Raw genomic sequence first — 21486 nt, 5'->3', positions numbered from 1 at the left:
AGCAGGTGTCTGCAGAGGACAGCTCTCCAGGAAATGATTGATACTACAGGGAGTTCAGAGATTCAGTGCATAAGCAGCAGGTGTGTGCGGAGGACAGCTCTCCAGGATACGACTGATACTACGTGGAGTTCAGAGATTCAGTGCATGAGCCGCAGGTGTGTGCAGAGGGCAGCTCTCCAGGATACGACTGATACTACAGGGAGTTCAGAGATTCAGTGCCTGAGCTGCAGGTGTGTGCAGAGGACAGCTCTCCAGGATACGACTGATACTACAGGGAGTTCAGAGATTCAGTGCCTGACCCGCTGGTGTGTGCAGAGGACAGCTCTCCAGGATATGACTGATACTACAGGGAGTTCAGAGATTACAATAGAGATTCAGTGCCTGAGCCGCAGGTGTTTGCAGAGGATAGCTCTCCAGGATACAACTGATACTACAGGGAGTTCAGAGATTACAACAGAGATTCAGTGCCTGAGCCGCAGGTGTGTGCAGAGGACAGCTCTCCAGGATACGACTGATACTAAATGAAGTTCAGAGATTACAACAGAGATTCAGTGCCTGAGCTTCAGGTGTGTGCAGAGGACAGCTCTCCAGGATACGACTGATACTACAGGGAGTTCAGAGATTTAGTGCCTGAGTAGCAGGTGTGTGCAGAGGACAGCTCTCCAGGATACGACTGATACTACAGGGAGTTTAGAGATTCAGTGCCTGAGCCGCAGGTGTGTGCAGAGGACAGCTCTCCAGGATACGACTGATACTACAGGGAGTTCAGATATTACAACAGAGATTCAGTGCCTGAGCCGCAGGTGTGTGCAGAGGACAGCTCCCCAGGATACGACTGATACTACAGGGAGTTCAGAGATTACAACAGAGATTTAATGCCTGAGCCGCAGGTGTGTGCAGAGGACAGCTCTCCAGGATACGACTGATACTACAGGGAGTTCAGAGATTCAGTGCATAAGCAGCAGGTGTGTGCAGAGGACAGCTCTCCAGGATACAACTGATACTACAGGGAGTTCAGAGATAATAACAGAGATTCAGTGCCTGAGCCGCAGGTGTGTGCAGAGGACAGCTCTCCAGGATACGACTGATACTACAGGGAGTTCAGAGATTACAACAGAGATTCAGTGCCTGAGCCGCAGGTGTGTGCAGAGGACAGCTCTCCAGGATACGACTGATACTACAGGGAGTTCAGAGATTCAGTGCATAAGCAGCAGGTGTGTGCAGAGGACAGCTCTCCAGGAAATGATTGATACTACAGGGAGTTCAGAGATTCAGTGCATAAGCAGCAGGTGTGTGCAGAGGACAGCTCTCCAGGATACGACTGATACTACAGGGAGTTCAGAGATTCAGTGCATAAGCAGCAGGTGTCTGCAGAGGACAGCTCTCCAGGAAATGATTGATACTACAGGGAGTTCAGAGATTCAGTGCATAAGCAGCAGGTGTGTGCGGAGGACAGCTCTCCAGGATACGACTGATACTACGTGGAGTTCAGAGATTCAGTGCATGAGCCGCAGGTGTGTGCAGAGGGCAGCTCTCCAGGATACGACTGATACTACTGGGAGTTCAGAGATTACAACAGAGATTCAGTGCCTGAGCCGCAGGTGTGTGCAGAGGACAGCTCTCCAGGATACGACTGATACTACAGGGAGTTCAGAGATTACAACAGAGATTCAGTGCCTGAGCCGCAGGTGTGTGCAGAGGGCAGCTCTCCAGGATACGACTGATACTACTGGGAGTTCAGAGATTACAACAGAGATTCAGTGCCTGAGCCGCAGGTGTGTGCAGAGGACAGCTCTCCAGGAAATGATTGATACTACAGGGAGTTCAGAGATTCAGTGCATAAGCAGCAGGTGTGTGCAGAGGACAGCTCTCCAGGATAGGACTGATACTACAGGGAGTTCAGAGATAATAACAGAGATTCAGTGCCTGAGCCGCAGGTGTGTGCAGAGGACAGCTCTCCAGGATACGACTGATACTACAGGGAGTTCAGAGATTTAGTGCCTGAGTAGCAGGTGTGTGCAGAGGGCATTGCTCCAAGACATCGCTGATACTACAAGAGGCTCAGTTCTTTACAATGGGGTTCAGTCTCTTGGATATCAGTGCTAAATTAGCACAGGTGATAAGTGAATATCTTAATGTATAGGTTTGGGTCTTTACAATGGGGGCTCAATGTTTTGAGCATCAGGGCTGAAAGGTTACAGGCAGGTATGTGAATAACATCTAACCATTGAGACTGAGTCCTTGAACATCAGTCAGGGCTGTATGCAGGGGAGAGCTCGGGCATTACTAGCACAACACAAGCACAGAAGCGTATCAAAGAGAATCTTACCATAAGGCCAGTGATGCGATTAGACTCAGCATGAGACGATTGTCAGCCACCAACACCGAGTGAGTGTGATTTTTGTCAACAAAGTCCAAGCAGTCATCAAATGGTTTGTAAGCAAATCCTGTAAAGGGATATCAAAGATGGTCAGTCCACACAGCATGGCCACCTTCAACCCCCTTTCCTCAATTCCCTGGGTAAAACCTTCAGCCCATTCCAAGACATAGTGCACCGGTGACAGATTAGAAGTGGTGCAACTCCATCTCTGGAGCAACCTATCCTCACGCATCTACAGTGCCATGAGGTGCAAACTGAAAAACACCCGCATTCCATCAGTAGATTTCCCTTCCCCGTCCTCAATGCCAGGCCTGCACACCCACAATCCCCGCCCTTTGGGGCCTCTTGTGTTATATATAACTGTTGTACCTCTACTTCACCCCACCAGCCTCCAACCTCGAATGCTTGATGTCCACCCATGTCATATCTACAGCTGCAGAGGTATTTACACTGTTCATTCAATCCATCCTACAGCTTGAAGCACTGGGGATGCGAGTCACTATACCCACAGTGCAGTCCTGGAAGGAGGTTCTCTCAGGAGCAGTCTTTCTTAAATCTGGCTACAGACAGCTTTGGGTGTCTACCACAGATCATACAACCACAAAAATAATTAAAGAGCAGTATGGAGAGAAGAGGTTTGGTTGTGTCCTTTTGTTCATCTTCTTTACGGGCATTGAATTGGGCATCATATGTCTTAGCCCGCCTATTTTTATTTATTTGTTTTTTGTGAGCGAACATGGACAAAGGCATTTCAGCACTGTACAAGAGGGCAGGTTCATCCAATTATCAAGTACAAACATTTAACCAAAACAAATACAAATTCTTAAAATAGACAGTGTATTATTTAAATTACTTTTAAGATTACGGGCGATTATAACTTAGCCAAAGTGTCTTTTGACAAGAAGATTTATATTTGAAGGTGGCATGACAAGCGGCAGTGCAACGGGATAGATGAAAAGTGGTCCAAATCCTTGTGTTACCAGAGAACTCTTCATTCATATAATTTTCTTGCTTGAATGTTTCAGGCTCCAAGAGAAGGAATTCTTTCTTCCTCAATTCCTGCTGAGCACTAGAGACTTTCAGTTTTCCACTCAGGTAGGTGGGAGAAGAATCCCGGAGGGGGGCGAAGAATGAAGGAGGCAGGAGAAGAATAATGCAGGTGGGCGAAGAATCACTCAGATGGAGAAGAATCATGCTGGCGGGAGTAGAATCACGCAGATGGGAGAAGAATCACGCAGATGGAGAAGAATCATGCAGATGGAGAAGAATCATGCAGGTGGGAGAAGAATCATGCAGGTGGGAGAAGAATCATGCTGGCGGGAGTAGAATCACACAGATGGGAGAAGAATCATGCACGTGGAAGAAGAATCATGCAGGTGGAAGAAGAATCATGCACGTGCAGAAGAATCATGCAGGTGGGAGAAAAATCATGCAGGTGGAAGAAGAATCATGCAGGTGGGAGAAGAATCATGCAGATTGGAGAAGAATCACGCAGATGGAGAAGAATCATGCAGGCGGGAGTAGAATCATGCAGGTGGAAGAAGAATCATGCTGGCGGGAGTAGAATCGCACAGATGGGAGAAGAATCATGCAGGCGGAAGAAGAATCATGCAGGTGGGAGAAGAATCATGCAGGTGGGAGAAGAATCATGCAGGTTGGAGAAGAATCATGCACGTGCAGAAGAATCATGCAGGTGGGAGAAGAATCATGCAGGTGGAAGAAGAATCATGCAGGTGGGAGAAGAATCATGCAGGTGGGCGAAGAATCATGCAGGTGGGAGAAGTATCACGCAGGTGGAGAAGAATCATGCAGGCGGGAGTAGAATCACGCAGATGGGAGAAGAATCATGCAGATGGAGAAGAATCATGCTGGCGGGAGTAGAATCACGCATATGGGAGAAGAATCACGCAGATGGAGAAGAATCATGCAGGCAGGAGTAGAATCATGCAGGTGGGAGAAGAGTCATGCAGGTGGGAGAAGAATCATGCAGATGGAGAAGAATCATGCCGGCTGGAGTAGAATCCCGCAGATGGGAGAAGAATCCCGCAGATGGGAGAAGAATCACGCAGATGGAGAAGAATCATGCAGGCGGGAGTAGAATCACGCAGATGGGAGAAGAATCATGCAGGTGGAAGAAGAATCATGCAGGTGGAAGAAGAATCATGCACGTGCAGAAGAATCATGCAGGTGGGAGAAAAATCATGCAGGTGGAAGAAGAATCATGCAGGTGGGAGAAGAATCATACAGATGGGAGAAGAATCACGCAGATGGAGAAGAATCATGCAGGCGGGAGTAGAATCATGCAGGTGGAAGAAGAATCATGCTGGCGGGAGTAGAATCGCGCAGATGGGAGAAGAATCATGCAGGCGGAAGAAGAATCATGCAGGTGGGAGAAGAATCATGCAGGTGGGAGAAGAATCATGCAGGTTGGAGAAGAATCATGCACGTGCAGAAGAATCATGCAGGTGGGAGAAGAATCATGCAGGTGGAAGAAGAATCATGCAGGTGGGAGAAGAATCATGCAGGTGGGAGAAGAATCATGCAGGTGGGAGAAGTATCACGCAGATGGAGAAGAATCATGCAGGCGGGAGTTGAATCACGCAGATGGGAGAAGAATCATGCAGATGGAGAAGAATCATGCTGGCGGGAGTAGAATCACGCAGATGGGAGAAGAATCACGCAGATGGAGAAGAATCATGCAGGCAGTAGTAGAATCATGCAGGTGGGAGAAGAGTCATGCAGGTGGGAGAAGAATCACGCAGATGGAGAAGAATCATGCCGGCTGGAGTAGAATCCCGCAGATGGGAGAAGAATCACGCAGATGGAGAAGAATCATGCAGGCGGGAGTAGAATCATGCAGGTGGGAGAAGAATCATGCAGGTGGGAGAAGAATCAAGCAGGTGGGAGAAGAATCATGCAGGCGGGAGTAGAATCACGCAGATGGAGAAGAATCATGAAGGTGGAAGAAGAATCATGCAGGTGGGAGAAGAATCATGCAGGTGGGAGAAGAATCACGCAGATGGAAAAGAATCATTCAGGCGGGAGTAGAATCAAGCAGATGGGAGAAGAATCACGCAGATGGAGAAGAATCATGCAGGCGGGAGTAGAATCATGCAGGTGGAAGACGAATCATGCAGGTTGGAGAAGAATCATGCAGGTGGGAGAAGAATCATGCAGGTGGGAGAAGAATCACGCAGATGGAGAAGAATCATGCAGGCGGGACTAGAATCACACAGATGGGAGAAGAATCACGCAGATGGAGAAGAATCATGCAGGCGGGAGTAGAATCATGCAGGTGGAAGACGAATCATGCAGGTTGGAGAAGAATCATGCAGGTGGGAGAAGAATCATGCAGGTGGGAGTAGAATCATGCAGGTTGGAGATGAAACAGGCAGGTGGGAGAAGAATCATGCAGGTGGAAGAAGAATCATGCAGGTTGGAGATGAATCATGCAGGTTGGAGATGAATCATGCAGGTGGGAGAAGAATCATACAGGTGGAAGAAGAATCATGCAGGTGGGGGTAGAATCATAAACATGCAGAAGAATCATGCAGGGTGGAGAAGAATCATGCACGTGCAGAAGAACCATGCAGGTGGGAGAAGAATCATGCAGGTGGGATTAGAATCATACAGGACGAAGTAGAATCATGGAGGTGGGAGAAGAATCAGTTGGGAGAAGAATCATGCAGGTGGGAGAAGAATCATGCAGGTGGGAGAAGAATCATGCAGGTGGGATTAAAATCATACAGGACGAAGTAGAATCATGGAGGTGGGAGAAGAATCAGTTGGGAGAAGAATCATGCAGGTTGGAGAAGAATCATGCACGTGCAGAAGAATCATGCAGGTGGGAGAAGAATCATGCAGGTGGGAGAAGAATCATGGAGGTGGGAGTATAATCATGCAGGTGGAAGAAGAATCAGGCAGGTGGGAGAAGAATCAGGCAGGTGGGAGAAGAATCATGCAGGTGGGAGAAGAATCATGCAGGTGGGAGAAGAATCATGCAGGTGGAAGAAGAATCAGGCAGGTGGGAGAAGAATCAGGTGGGAGAAAAATCGTGCAGGTGGGAGTAGAATCATGCAGGCGGGAGTAGAATCATGCAGGTGGAAGACGAATCATGCAGGTTGGAGAAGAATCATGCAGGTGGGAGAAGAATCATGCAGGTGGGAGAAGAATCAGGCAGGTGGGAGAAGAATCAGGCAGGTGGGAGAAGAATCATGCAGGTGGAAGAAGAATCATGCAGGTTGGAGATGAATCATGCAGGTGGGAGAAGAATCATGCAGGTGGAAAAAGAATCATGCAGGTGGGAGTAGAATCATGCACGTGCAGAAGAATCATGCAGGTTGGAGAAGAATCATGCACGTGCAGAAGAATCATGCAGGTGGGAGAGGAATCATGCAGGTGGGATTAGAATCATACAGGACAAAGTAGAATCATGGAGGTGGGAGAAGAATCAGTTGGGAGAAGAATCGTACAGGTGGGAGAAGAATCATGCAGGTGGGAGAAGAATCATGCAGGTGGGATTAAAATCATACAGGACGAAGTAGAATCATGGAGGTGGGAGAAGAATCAGTTGGGAGAAGAATCATGCAGGTTGGAGAAGAATCATGCACGTGCAGAAGAATCATGCAGGTGCGAGAAGAATCATGCAGGTGGGAGAAGAATCATGCAAGTGGGAGTATAATCATGCAGGTGGAAGAAGAATCAGGCAGGTGGGAGAAGAATCATGCAGGTGGAAGAAGAACCATGCAGGTGGGAGTAGAATCATGCAGGTAGGAGTAGAATCATGCAGGTGGAAGAAGAATCAGGCAGGTGGGAGAAGAATCAGGTGGGAGAAGAATCATGCAGGTGGGAGAAGAATCATGCAGGTGGGAGTAGAATCATGCAGGTGGAAGAAGAATCAGGCAGGTGGGAGAAGAATCAGGTGGGAGAAGAATCATGCAGGTGGGAGTAGAATCATGCAGGTGGGAGTAGAATCATGCAGGTGGAAGAAGAATCAGGCAGGTGGGAGAAGAATCATGCAGGTGGTAGTAGAATCATGCAGGTGGAAGAAGGATCATACAGGATGAAGTAAAATCATGAAGGTGTGAGAAGAATCATGCAGGTGGGGGGGGGGGTTTGGCACTGCCCCACTGTTAATCTTTGTAGGAATTATATTGGTCAATAGCTGGGAGAGCCCAGGTATCAAGTACATTGATTGATCATAAGAGGCAGAGGCATCGTTAATGTAGGCTCGATGTTAAGTACACAAGGGATGTGCTCTTCAAGGTGTGGCCACATGACACATGTAGTATGAAGGGGTTTTAAACTGTGAACTCTCTCAGAAATGCAGTAGGATGGGGTTTTATATTGTCAACTCTGTGACAAACAGATTTGGAAGGGCCTTTACATTGTTTAATGGTGACAGACCTTATAGCTCAGGAGGGGCTGGGGAGGTCAGATTTTCATCATGTGCATTTGTACATTTGGTATTTGGTTGTGGGTGGATGAAAGCACTGTTTCTTCAAACGTGAATGCACTGGCTGGCCATTGTTTTCTTGAATTTTGTTGTGTACTTTATGGAGTTCCCACACCACCTAAGCAGACCTCGGACTCCACTGCTGTGAATCTCTAAGGTTCAAGGGGTAAAGGGGTACCCTTGGTGCACAGTTTGAGTCCAAAGGTAAGGTGGCGAAGGACATCAGAGTTAAAACACTCAAATTGTAACCCCCCAGTTGCCATGAGACACCGATATCAATTCACACATTAACTGCAGCTTAGAGGGACATTGTCACTGCAGCAGAAGGAACCACCCTTCCCACTGTCCATCGACTCTTGTGGCACTGCTGTAGCACAACATGCTCCAACAGCTGCAGTGCAGATCTTTAACTTAAAGGACACAGTAATAATGTAGCAGCAACAGAAGGGCAGGTACAGTGAGGCATGACCCTCAATGGACTCCCTACTTCCACATGTTATGATGCACCATTGTGTGGAGGGGGCAATGGGTGGGGAATATTGTAGTAAACGAATGGCAGAGCTGCGTTGGTTTGTTCCCGGTGTGTCCCCAGCAGTGACAGATTTCCCCCAGGGCGGCCAGCTGTAGGCAGTATCTAAGATTATCGGGTGCTCAGTTGGGGTTTTCTTTAGTGTAAACATATGTAGTCTTTCACAGATATGTAGAATAAAGATAACATCAGGTGACGTACCAACTGCTCTTATCAAAGTATAGTATTCTCATGTTATGCTGTAATGTTCCCTTTCACCTTGTCCCTAGCTGCTCAGTCAGTGTGAGTGTTCTGTGTAGAATGTTGGTGTGATTGACATGAGTGGAATGCTTGGGTGTAGAATGTTGGTTTGAGTGACATGAGTGGAATGCTTGGGTGTAGAATGTTGGTGTGATTGACATGAGTGGAATGCTTGGGTGTAGAATGTTGGTGTGACTGACATGAGTGGAATGCTTGAGTGTAGAATGTTGGTGTGATTGACATGAGTGGAATGCTTGGGTATCTGGTGTGAGTGTTGTCAGTTGGAAGATGGGCTGAGCAGCTAGCAGGCTGCTCCTGGTGGGGCTCTGTATCTATTATTCTACATGAAATACATCTCAGCAATGTCTACTATGTCCTCTGAACATTTGGGACTAGCTCACTACACTTTGGCGACGCGGATGGGATTTATTCTCCTTCAACGTGCTCTCCAACAGGAATAAAGTTAAAGCTGATGAATATAATAAGTAAGGATGTTGTATAAAGTAACAGAAACTCATGGTAAAGATTATGGATACCCACACCTCGTAGCCTCACCAGTGTCCATCACATCGGACAGCCCCTACTCAAGCGTGCTCTACTCTGTGTTACGTGACCACATTAACAAGAACTGTTCCTTTGAATAAAGTAAGCCACTTACTTTTGATCGTTCTACAATGTAACTCTGTCATATGACGGATGCTGCACACGTTGTGTTTCACATGTACATTTCATCTTCAGCAAACCTGTCAACCTCCTGAAGTGTGCGCTACTAAGGAGGTGCAGCAACCTACTCCTGGAGAGCAGTGGTGTCTGCAACTACAAGTGCAAGGTGTGTTTCCGCTAACTGTGGCATTGACGAACTGGACTCAATGTAAAGATGTGTTTGGTGTTTAGACACACCAGCGATGCCTTACAAGCGCATGGGAAGCGCAAGCACTAGGTAAGAGTAATGTCCTCGTGGCATTGTGTTTAATTGTGTCTGTTTTTCCGGCCAACGTTACAGAATCTGTGTAGTGAGCTCCATTGACGGTGTGACATTTGGTATCTTTCATTGTTGGTGTCCCTTGAACCAATATTGCATCAGTGCCAGTTCACATTGATCACGCGCTCACCTACTTTGTTTGAAAGGCAATTGTTATTATTTCCCAAGACAAACATGATTTATATACTTGTCCTGAAGATGATGCCATGTATCTAAGGTTTCGGCATCGAAACGTCATCGACACATTAGTACCATATGTACCTAAAATGTTCATAAATGCTCTGTACAATGGTACCCTAAAACGCAATCAAGTCTGTTCACTGATTATAAGTATACAGACCGCCTTGTTCGCTCTTGCCTGAATTTTGTTGTTTTGTCTTGTTCACTGTGGGTCACGGGCCGTGCCCTCTCGACATTACTTTAAGATTCATTTCCAATTGTGTATATTTTTCAAATAAATTCCTGTCCGGCTGGACAAAGGACATACTAACTATCTAGTGTATGTCTATTCTTACCCTTATCTCTCAAGTACTAGGGTCCACTGTTTTTTGTAAAAAGTTAACGCCCAAGGTCCCTAGTGTATTACCTTCGGGTTCCCTTGTCTCCCAATAACAGCAATGTGGAGGACGGCCCGCACCAGCTGCTGTATGGGGGACTTGCCGTGACCGCCTGGTACCACGGAGGGTGCCTGGTACCCCCCCCCGCTCCCCCCCCCCCCCCGGGGACCGGAGGATACACGAGCGGTGGCGGGGGCTCGACTAAAATCTGGGAGCTGCCAGGAGAGCGAGCGCTGGTCGGCCCTGCACTGGTGAGTGGGGCGCGGCGGAGACAGGGACTGCGGGCCGCGGAGGCGGACGCGAGGTCCTGGGAACACTGCTGCCTGTGAGCCGGAGCATGGGCGGCGACGGACGGCCTGGGACTAATGCCGGCACCTTGATCATTGTAAGCACAAGGGGACAAAGCGTGCCCCGTGCTTGCATGCCCTCACAAGCTCAAATAAGACGGACATTTCGATTGCTTTAGAACACAAAAGATGTGCATCTCACAGTTTTTTAAATGTTTGACACCTTGAAAACGGCAAGTGAGGGCTCGAGTATTGGTACCTGGGACGAGGGAGCCAAAGGAGCAGTGGCCTAGCCCGGAAGCGCCTGGGAGCAAATTCTGGAGGTGGTTGGTTGAACTGCGAGGCCTGAAAGCGGCTCACCTTCCGCGCGGAAAGGAACGCAAGCCCTGCATGAGCCCGTGAGCTTGGGGCGCTTCTGGAGGGCATTGAACATATTTTTGAAGCTGGTGATGATAAATGAATCTGCCTGGACTTGGGCCGGTACTGCCATAATAGCCTGGAATTGACAGTGGACCGCGTTCCTGTGCGCTTACGGCTGGCAGGGTAGGATGCGACCCTATGAGTAGTCACATGCTGGATTGATCAGTACAACTGGTCTCACTCAGCTGTGACCCACACTGCTGGTGCAATTACCACGCAGAGCTATCTGGCAGTGTAGAACTAGCAGTTATCGGCGGCGGAACCTTGAGCCTCTAGCAGGAAGGAAGATTAAGGCCCTCTTGCAGGTGCGCTGCGCCTTTGGCCGGTTACCAGATAGAGGGAGGTCTGGCGCTTCAGACCCTGCAAGCTTGTAATGGAGGTCTCTAGCATGGGCTAACCAAGAGGGAAGAAGGATGGTGCGCAACATCTCTCAGACACTGAGTCCCCGTCTCAAGCAGAACAAGATACAAGTGAACCCCCGCAGGACTCTGGGCAACAGCAACAAGTGGATAGGATCTTGGCGGCCATCGCAGACTCTCATATTGCCCTGCAGCAGGATATCACGCAGGTGGCGACGGGCCTTGGCCTCCTGCGGGCAGACCACTCTAAGTTCACGGACAGGGTGAAGCATGTAGAAGGGGTAGTCCAGGAGGTGGCACTTGCACAAGCTGCGCTGGCTGCGACAGTGACAAATGCCTTAGATCGGATTGCAGCGCTGGAGAGGCGAGCCGAGGATGCTGAAGGTAGAAACAGATGAAATAACATTTGCATGGTAGTACTACCTGAAAAAGCGGAGGGACCAGACATGGTGTGCTACTTGGAGGACTGGTTGAGAACGGTGGTGGCTCGTGAAGGTTTGTCACCTTTTTACACTCTGGTACATGCACACTGTGTCCCCGGGAAGCCGCCGCAGCAGGGGCGCCCCCCCCCCCCCCCCGACCGGTGGTGGCACGCCTGTTGCATTTCAGAGACAGAGACTTGCTGCTCCAGAGGGCCCGCACTGATGGCACATTTCATGTGGGAAATAGTAAGGTCACTCTGTTCCCAGACTATACCTTTGAGACTCAGCGGCGTCGAGCGTCCTTTCAGTCAGTCAAAAAGGAACTGCGAGCAGAAGGTCTCCAGTACTCCTTGTTGTTTCCTGCTAAACTCCGAATAATCCTGGATGGGAGAACTTGCTTTCATGAAACGCCAGAAGATGCGTGGTCATGGCTGGAATCTTATCGCACTGGTAAAGATGGTCCGGAACGGCAGACCCAGGAACCTACCGAAAACCCTCGGCTCCGTAAGTCGCAACTGATACGGCATCGACACTGGGGACTGCAGCAGCCGTCCACTTCACAGACATAAGTGGAGCGCAGAGGAGCGCTGGAAGCGGTGTAGGCTATCTCTGGTGACTAGTCGGCGACTCCTCTGCAGGGTTCAGATTCGGAGATGGACAAGGAGCACTCGGATGCTGACTCATCGGGGTCCAATAGTATACACTTGCCGCTGGTCACACCGGGAACGGCGGATGGGCTGCTGGATGAGTAACATTTACATTCTATGAGGGAGTGGAGTTCCTTGGTGTAAATAGGAATGGACAGGCAGACATTGTTGCGGATCTAATGTGTCGCTGTCTAGGACGGCAGATGGGTGGGGCTCTGAGCCTGGCTCAAATTTGACATACCTGGTTACTGATTAATGTGCTAAGGGATACTGGTAACAAACAGAGGGGGGCTTGGAAATGTCAAGTTCCTATGGGGTTTCGGGGCGATAAATGGGTGTTGCTTTAACTGATTGTTGTTTGATTGCTAGGATCTATCAAGCCAACACCGGATGGTTCCCAGTTAGTACGCCTTTAGTACCTTTTGGGGTAATTGTCGGCTTAGTTTAGATGGGATTCACTATGTTAGTGCCTGTTCTAGGGGGGAGGGCGATGTAGAGGGTGGGTTGGGATTGTTGGGGCAGGGGGTTATCTTCTTTGGGCAATGGTACTCACCGGCATGTCTAGGGAGGAGCAGGGAATTCTTGTCCTTCGTACAACTGAACGATGGGCCCATTACCTGATGTAAAGTGTGTGACTTGGAATGTACTGGTGATACACTCTATGCAACAAAGATATAAAGTTCACTCATATCTAGCACGCAGGGGCGGGCAGATAGCATTTCTACAGGAAATACAACTGACTAAGACTGAGGGGATAGCATTACAGCGCAGATGGCGAGGGCATCTCTATTCTACTACCTATTCGGCTTTCGCAAGGGGGGTACTGATTTGGATCAGGGCCAGGGTCCCCTTCCAGATGACGGACCAGTTGATAGACCCTGAGGGCTGCTATGTGGCTGTGACGGGACGCCTTCATGGGAGAGATGTGACCCTCTGCAGCGTTTAGGCCCCTAATGTGGAGCAGGCGACTTTCTTTGCCCACATGTCCGATACCCTGGCAGTTTATTTCACGAACCCGGTACTTTTAGGTGGAGACTTCAACTCCATTGCAGATGTGACCATGGATAGGTCCCACCCCCGTTTCCTACTGCCCCAATTCATAAATTGTCAAAGATTAGAGCCCAGTGGCAAGATAGCTGGGGACTTATTGATGTACGGCATGCGCAGCACCTGGGTGAACGAGAATACTCCTACTTCTCGGCTATGCATGATTTGCAAGTGAGACTTGATGCGGTTTTGTGTAGCGCTGGCCTTGCTACTATGGAAGCTAATAGCAAATATTTATCACGTACCATCTCGGACCATAATCCGATGCTGGTGAGCTTCTGCTGGGCCTTAGAGCGCCCAGCGGTTCAGTCCTGGCGATTGCGACCGGAGTTGCTGGAAGTCCCGGTCTTCCGCGCTGAACTGCAGACCGGAATAGAGCGGTATTTTAGTGACATCGAGGGCACGGCTACAACGACCGCTGTGGAATGGGAGGCTTTCAAAGTGGTGACCCGTGGATTTTGCATAGCTAAATGGGTGGGAGTGCGGAAGATGCTGCTGCAGGAAGTAGACACTGCAGAGGAGAATCTAAGGAGGGCCGAGCGGGCCCCCTCAACTGACACTGGGACGCGGGAGATGGTCCTGAACGTGAAGGAAGCAGTGGCAGTGGTCATGGAGCGCTTCCGATGCTTTGACCACAGGGCTCACTTGGCCCGCGCGCACGCTGAAAGGGACAAGGTGGGTACTTTGCTGGCATGGCTGGCTAACCCCCTTCTTAAATGTGCTCCCATATTGGTTTTGACTTCTTCATCGGGACAACTGGAGTACACCCAACTTCAAATAAATACCAGTTTTTGTGATTATTACGCTAACTTATATGATAGCCAGTTACAGGCCAGAGAGGCAGACATGCAGGCTTTCCTGCCCACCGTAGATGCAGAGCAGGCAAACGCTCTCGGCCGGGATATTACGTTTGATGAAGTCAGATGCGCTATTAAACAGCTGGCACGTAACAAAACTCCGGGAATTGATGGCCTACCCATCAAGTTTTATTCGGCTTATGTTGATATTCTTGCCCCTAGGTGGTTGGGTGTGCTGCCGTCCTCGGCTAGAGAAGCCATCATCATTCCTCTGCTTAAACCGGGAAAGGCCCAGAGGGACCCTTCTGCGTACCGACCCTTATCCATGCTCAACACAGACTATAAAATTCTGAGTCGTATTCTGGCCACTCGTCTCCTCCCGCACATGGTACTCCTGGTCCACCATGATCAGGCTGGCTTAATTCCTACTTGCAATACCGCCGGTAGTATACGCAGGCTGATACGCATACTGAATGGAGACCACAGAGAGGACTGTCAAGCGGTGGGCCTCTCGGTGGACATTGCAAAAGCGTTTGATAGCTTGGAGTGGCCCTACTTGTTTTTTGTTATGAGAGCCTTCGGGCTTGGAGAGGGATATGTCCGCTAGACCGAAATATTATATTCATCGGTGAGCGCCAGGGTGAAAGTAGGAGCGTTCATCTCCTCCTCATATCCGGTGGGGCGCGGCACTCGGCAGGGCTACCCGCTCTCCCCATTATTATTTGCACTTGCCATAGAGCCACTGGCAGTCCGCCCCAGAGCATTTCAGGGCCTGCGACTCTGCGTTTGGATGCATTTTATCTCTTTATATGCGGACGACCTCTTGATGTTTTTAAAGGACGCCGGGATGCATTGGAGGGAGCGCAAGCTCTCCTTCGCAGGTTCGGAGACATCTCTGGTTTAAGAGTCAACTGGGCAAAAACTTGCGTTTTCCCGGTGGCTCAGGCATGCGACCCGCCTACGCCAGTGCTCGATATCATGTGGGTGTACCGTTGCCTCCCTTAGTCAGGGACGCATATTTATCATACCAGGATGATTTACTCGAAGATAATATTGGGCGGACAATGAGAGGCCTTAAGGGCAGCATGCAGTTTTGGGAAACTTACCATTGTCGGTGGCAGGCCGCGTGGCTCTGTTGAAAATGGTGGCATCCCCCGGCTACTTTATTTTTTCCGCACATTGCCGGTGTGCATACCCCCCGCCCTGTTCCGGCAGCTCCGTTCCATGGTGAGAAGCTTTATCTGGGGGAGCGGGAGGCAAAGGGTGGCGTTGGACACGCTCATGCGTTCAAGAGCTGAGGGGGGACTTGCTGTTCCTGATTTCGAAATATACTAACTGGCCGCACAGTTCCAGGTCCTTACCCATGCGGTAGCACAAGAATTTAGGAGACCCCCACGGGACTACGAGCCATACGTGCCACGACATGTGCTGTCATTTGTGGTACTACAACAAAAGTTGCATGCTGACTCGATATCCGCTGAGGAACGCACTTTGAGGCTTTGTTGGAAGCGGTACCACAACAGGGTGGTGGGTGCAGCGCCCTTACGCCCCGGAGATACCGTTGGGCATGTGCACAGCATTTCCGCATGGCGGAGACTGGTCGGCCCTTGTGGAATGGAAGTCTCTTGGGCTGCAGGTGTGGGAGACTTGTACGGAGATGGTGTCTTGTTGCCCTATGATGTGCTTCAGAAGAGCTTTGGGCTTCCGCGGGGTCACTACTTAATCCATACAGCCCGAGTTGTGGCCATCCAAAAATACTGGGGCACGGGCCTGCTAGAGCCACCGGTGAATGCAGCATGCCAGTAAGTAGTGATATTTACAAAAAGGGGTGGTGAGGGACAGAGTCTCTGAATTAAGCAGAAAGCTCTCACCCAGTCATATAGCCAGGTTCTGAGCTGGGATGGGGCAGTGAGATAAATAACGGTGATGGATCAAGCCCTGATCTTTGGACTGGGTAAGAGTGGTCTGTTTAACTCAGACACTCTGTTCATCACCACCCCCTTTTCTAAAAAGTAAGTAGTGATGGCACTTATAAGGCCGTCACCTGCTTATATAGACAAATGCTTGAGGAGGGGTTGTTACCGCTGCAGAGACTACGCTCCCACTGGGAGGATGATATGAATAAGGAAATACCTGACTCCACCTGGACGCAAATAGTTAAGAGGGCATGGAAGGGCACTAGGAACGCCAGATTCCAACTAGTTCATTACTTCATATTGCACAGGGCATACCTCACCCCAGCGAAGATAAACCAGTATTTTCATATCGATTCCCCCTCTGCAGGTTGAGGGACGGGGCCTCTTACACATGTTATGGGATTGTCCACAACTGGGTACCTACTGGGATGACATAATTACATTACTGTGTAATTTAACAGAGCAACAGATTAATCTTGACAAAAGAATCTGCCTATTACATTGGTTTCCCAACACTAGTATAACAAAATTGAAGAATAAATTCCTGGATTTGGGGTTGGTGCTTGTCAAAAGAGAGATTATGTCCCATTGGAAGGCTGTGAGAGGGCCCAGTTTCACCAGGTGGAGGGCTGCGCAGCTTACGTGGGTGGGGAGCGAGAGTATAGTTCGCCTACAGCAGGCCCAGAGATCCCACAATGATAGGGCACTGGAGGCGGCGCGAGCATGGTAGACCCTGGTCACAGAGTTGAGGACAACAGATACAGACTCTGACTTGGAATTTAGTGTACCTATTGGGGATGGTGATTCGTAATGTGACTGTCCTTAAGCAAAGTATGGAAGCACATGGTGGTGTTTTTCCCATCCTTTTTTGTTTTTCTACCCCCCCCCTACTATAGTCACAATATTTCATATTACTGTATGTTTGGTGCCATGTCATGTTCAATTATCATTACCTATCATTCTGTTAGAATTTACTGTTCTAATCGACACGCCGGTGAGAGTGGGTTGGAGGCGGTGGGCTCTGAGGGAGGGCAGTACAAGTTGACCTATTTGTGACAATGCCTTGCATCGCATGTGTGCAGGTTTGGCACGGGGGACTGGTGCCAATATGGAACTATTCGCAGATTCAGCAGTTTGATAACAACTGGGTTTTATTTACTCCGATATTCTGCTTTGAATGTAGCATCATATGTAGTAGTTTATCACACGTGCATTCGCAAGACGATCTTATATAGAGTTGATTGGTTAACTTGTTTGTCAGTAGTATATGGAAACCAATAAAAATATTTTTAAAAAATAAAAGGAGGTACGCAGGAAAAACGAGTGAAAAGTCATTACACACAAAATGTTTAGTGAGGCTGAACGTCATGAGACCGCAATGGACATCTTTAAAAACAGAACAACTACTCAAATGGGGAATGTGGGGACTGCAAATAATGCAGGACAAGAAGATCTAAGGAGCAAGTTTGCAAAACTGGAGAGACTATATGAGAGAGAGATAAGGAAATGGTGGGAGGTGACTTTGTTGCAACATTAAATTGACATCAATAGGGCACTAAGGGGACTAAGGATCTACACAGTCCCTGCCTATGGGAATCCTGATCCAAAGTTCCTGGACGAATGGGCAGAGTATACAGCAAACTCATCGAGAGAAATGCTTGCTATCCTTGTTAAATTCGCTTGGAGGGATCGTGAAAAGGCGCTCCAGGACATTGGTGAATTGGAAAAAGAGATAGCGAGCAACCAGGATAAGACAAAGCACGATGAACTGAAAGAAAATATGGTAAAAAGGCACAAGAACTATGAGCTGAAGATTAAACAATGAATGCAAGAGAAGTTTGACTGTGATGACAGAGATTACAAGCAATGCAGAGTACTAACTTTTGCGAGAAAGTATGATGCTCCCTGCTGTGAACTAAGAAGCAGCAGAAATCACACGGTGCTGAATCAGAGAGAAACATCCAAATCTGCAGTTACAGATACTGAGCAATCTGAAGATGAAGGGACAGAGAGTGGCCCTCGAAACAGCACCAACTCCTTTTCACAAGGAGTTCAGTCTAATAAGGCAAACTTAGGGCCAGATGTAGGTAAATGGCATTTACCGATTCGTAAATACCGAATTTTACAGATTCAGTATTTACAAATCGATAAATGCTATGTAGGTATTTTTACCGAATAATTTAACAAATCGGTAATATTCGGTAATTACTGAATCGGTACTTACCGATTCAGTAATTGCCATTGATTCCTATGGGCCTTGAGGCCCGTAGGAACCAATGGCAATTACCGAATCGGTAAATACCGATTCAGTAAAATTAACGAATTGACAAGGGGGACATGGTTCACTTTGACACTCTGTTGCACCCCTGATTCAGGCTTGTGTGGCATGTGACACAGGAATTCGCTATTTACCATCAAATAGTATTTGAGTATTTGATGGTAAATAACAAATTCTTAAGGGCCTGTGGCACTGTTTTGACTGTTTTCAGTGCCACCTATATCCAGCTTTACCAATTCGGTAAATTTACCGATTCGGTATTTTACGGAATCAGTAAATTTACAGAATCGTTAAAATTAGGGCCCCCTACATCTCAAGAACCAAATACCAGTCGGTAACGGCCGAAATCGGCCGTTACCGACCAATATTTGGCCACCTACATCTGGCCCTTAGCTCCGGGAGGAAAAGGTAAACCACCAGAACAGAGAAAAAACGAATCATGAGAAGAGGCGGGCGGGAACGACAACCAAAGTGTAACAACCTGCTCAACAAGAACCAAGCGGGGGCGAAGTATTGTCAGTTACTGAAAACTTGAGGATTATAAATCTGACACCATGGATCCTAACGAAAGCAGAGGAACAAGTATTAAAGCTATGACTAAGCTTCGGCCCAGTAATGTTTTTAAAAAATTTTTTTTATAATTTTTTATTTTCAGAAATATTGCAATGGTGAATCATACACTTTGCATTCCAACAAAATAGAATTTTACAGTACATATGAGCACAATCATAAAGAACCAAGCCAATACCCATCATCTTCACAATGTCACGACCCCTGTCCCCCTTACAATTTAAAAACACAGCATTAGTCCTCCAAATCTGAATTGTCTTCATTTTGCTCCGGAGGAGGTTCGCATATATCCCCTCTAAAAGTATTCCATGCACCGCAGATTTTATTCCATTTTTGAGGGCATCCTCGATTAATAAATACCGTTCGTTCAGCAAACATAGCCGCATCCATATTTCTTCCCCACGCCGTAAGTGTCTGTACCGCCACAGCCCCCCACCTCTGAGCTATATTTCGCTTCGCGACCATGATCCCTAGCGTGGCCCAGTTCTGCGTCTGACGCGTTAGATCGTTTGGTTCCCACACATTAAGCAAACATCGTTTGGGTTCCGTCATCAGTGATACCCCGTTGACTGGGATATGGGTCTCATCACTAGGTGTGAGCGGGAAATCCTTTACGCTCGCGGATTTTGCGGATTTTTGGGAAATCCGCAATCCGCGAATTTTACGGATTTCCCGCAAAATCCGCAAAAAAAAATCCGCGAACGTAACGGGTTCAAAAGTTGAACCCCCACTCATGCAACTATTTTACAATGGCGCCAGCAAGCTGCCAGCGCCGTTGTAAAATTGTTACAAAGTTAGCTTGCACAGGAACCACTAGATAAAACGAAGCAGGTGCTGCTTTATTTTATCTAAGTGCTTCCTGTGCAAGCTAACTTTGTAACTATTTTACAACGGCGCTGGCAGCTTGCTGGCGCCATTGTAAAATAGTTGCATGGCTGGGCACAGGTCTGCAGCTCACTCAAGGGACCCCTGCGCCCTTCGGGGCGATTGCATAGTAACACACACATGGTCGCTCGAACTGGTTGATGCTCAAATTCAGTGACTCATTCATTAGCCCAAGAACAATTGTGAGCGTCGTCGAGGCTGGACAGGTGTGCCTTCTTCCCAAATCTACCGTGGAAAATCTGCTGTGATGCTGGATAGGCTCTGACCTTTTATTCACACAAGAGGCACATACCCTACTGGGCACATTGTGTTCGCACGGGTTTCTGCAAGTTCGCACGCGTTTTGTACAATTTCGCAATTTGCGAAATTGTACAAAACCCTCACGAATTTGCAGAAACCCGTGCGAACATAAAAAAAAATAATCCGCAAATTCGTGGGAATTCGCCAATTTTGCGGATTGCGAGTTCGCAAATCCGCAAAATTCACGAACGCGAGATTCGCAAAATTCGCCCATACTTACTCATCACTCGAATCCAATATTCCCTAAATTTGGGACAATCCCATAGTGTGTGTATAAATGTTCCCACATCCCCGCATCCCCGTAGACAGAAGGGGTGTATCGCCCAACCTATCCTGTGCAATGTGTGCCTCGTGTAGTAACATCTGTGTAGGATACGGAGCTGTACCAGTCGGAGCCGTGAGGGTATACCCACCTCTCTTGGGGAGGCTAATGCCTCTTGCCAGTCCAAATCCTCGAAGTCTCCCAGCTCTCTCGACCATTTGTCTCTCAGGGGTCTTGTCGGGTCAGGCAAGTTGCTAACTAGCTTGCGGTATGTTAGTGACGTGGCTTTTTTAGGCATATGCTCTGTCAATAACCTGTCTTCCATGGGGGACGCTTCGGGGACCTCTTTGCCTGGAGGGAGCGCCAACATCAGTGCAGGCCTGATCTGCGTGGATCTGTAGAGTTCCGTCTGCACCAGTGAATATTGCTGCTGAAGGCGCACAAATGTGACTATCTCCCCCTTGTGCCACATGTCCCCTACCGTGGAAATATCGATGTCATCCCATCTATTGAAGCCCTTACTGTTCCTAAGTCTACCCAATTTGTTTATATCCCATAGTGGTGTGAGCTGGGTCAAAGTACCTCGCCAACCTAGTTTAGCTTGGGCGGAGTGCCATATGGCCACAGTGTGTTTCAGTAGTCCAATAAATGCACCTGTCAGTATTTTATCATAGAGAGGGGAGAGTAAGCCTCTCATGCCTAATTGTTCTCTGTCCGCCCTGAATGCCGGGTCCGACTGCGGGGCATGAAGCCATTGGTGATTACTTTCAATTGTGCGGCACAGTAATAGATCTGAATGGTGGGGTCCACTATCCCTCCATCATACCAGGTTCTCGTCAATTTAGATTGTGCGATATGTGCAGGTTTATTGCCCCATACCAGGCTGGAAACTTGTGCCGCAATGGCACGGAAAAAGGAGAGTGGCACTGGAAACGGTGTATTCTCCAACACATATAGAAAGCGTGGTAGCGACATCATTTTGAAAAGTGCTGCTTTTCCCAACAAGGTCAGCGGCAAAGTACCCCAGTGGTGCAAATTTCTCTTTAGGCGCTCAAGCGACGGCTGCAGGTTTAGCTTCAGGAATTGCACTGAATCAGGTGTTATAGATATGCCTAAGTATTTAAATGTGTCCTCCGCTATCAGAAGTTGGCAG

General features: G+C 48.4%; 1 protein-coding gene across 1 annotated transcript in view; it reads right to left on the bottom strand.

Annotated features, from left to right (window-relative positions):
- The window catches only part of LOC147729496 (adenylate cyclase type 10-like), a 573747-nt gene that overhangs the window by 318836 nt on the left and 233425 nt on the right, over positions 1-21486 (bottom strand). Inside the window, exon 3 of the mRNA XM_086954004.1 lies at positions 2330-2447. Within this exon, the coding sequence (XP_086810130.1) occupies positions 2330-2447 (118 nt within the window). The remainder of the gene's footprint in view (positions 1-2329; positions 2448-21486) is intronic.

The sequence above is a fragment of the Lissotriton vulgaris genome, chromosome 2_1 (assembly GCF_964263255.1).
Source record: "Lissotriton vulgaris chromosome 2_1, aLisVul1.2, whole genome shotgun sequence".
Classification (NCBI taxonomy): Eukaryota; Metazoa; Chordata; class Amphibia; order Caudata; family Salamandridae; genus Lissotriton; species Lissotriton vulgaris.
Note: the sequence above shows the minus strand (reverse complement) of the source record. Positions and strands in the feature narration are given on the sequence as shown.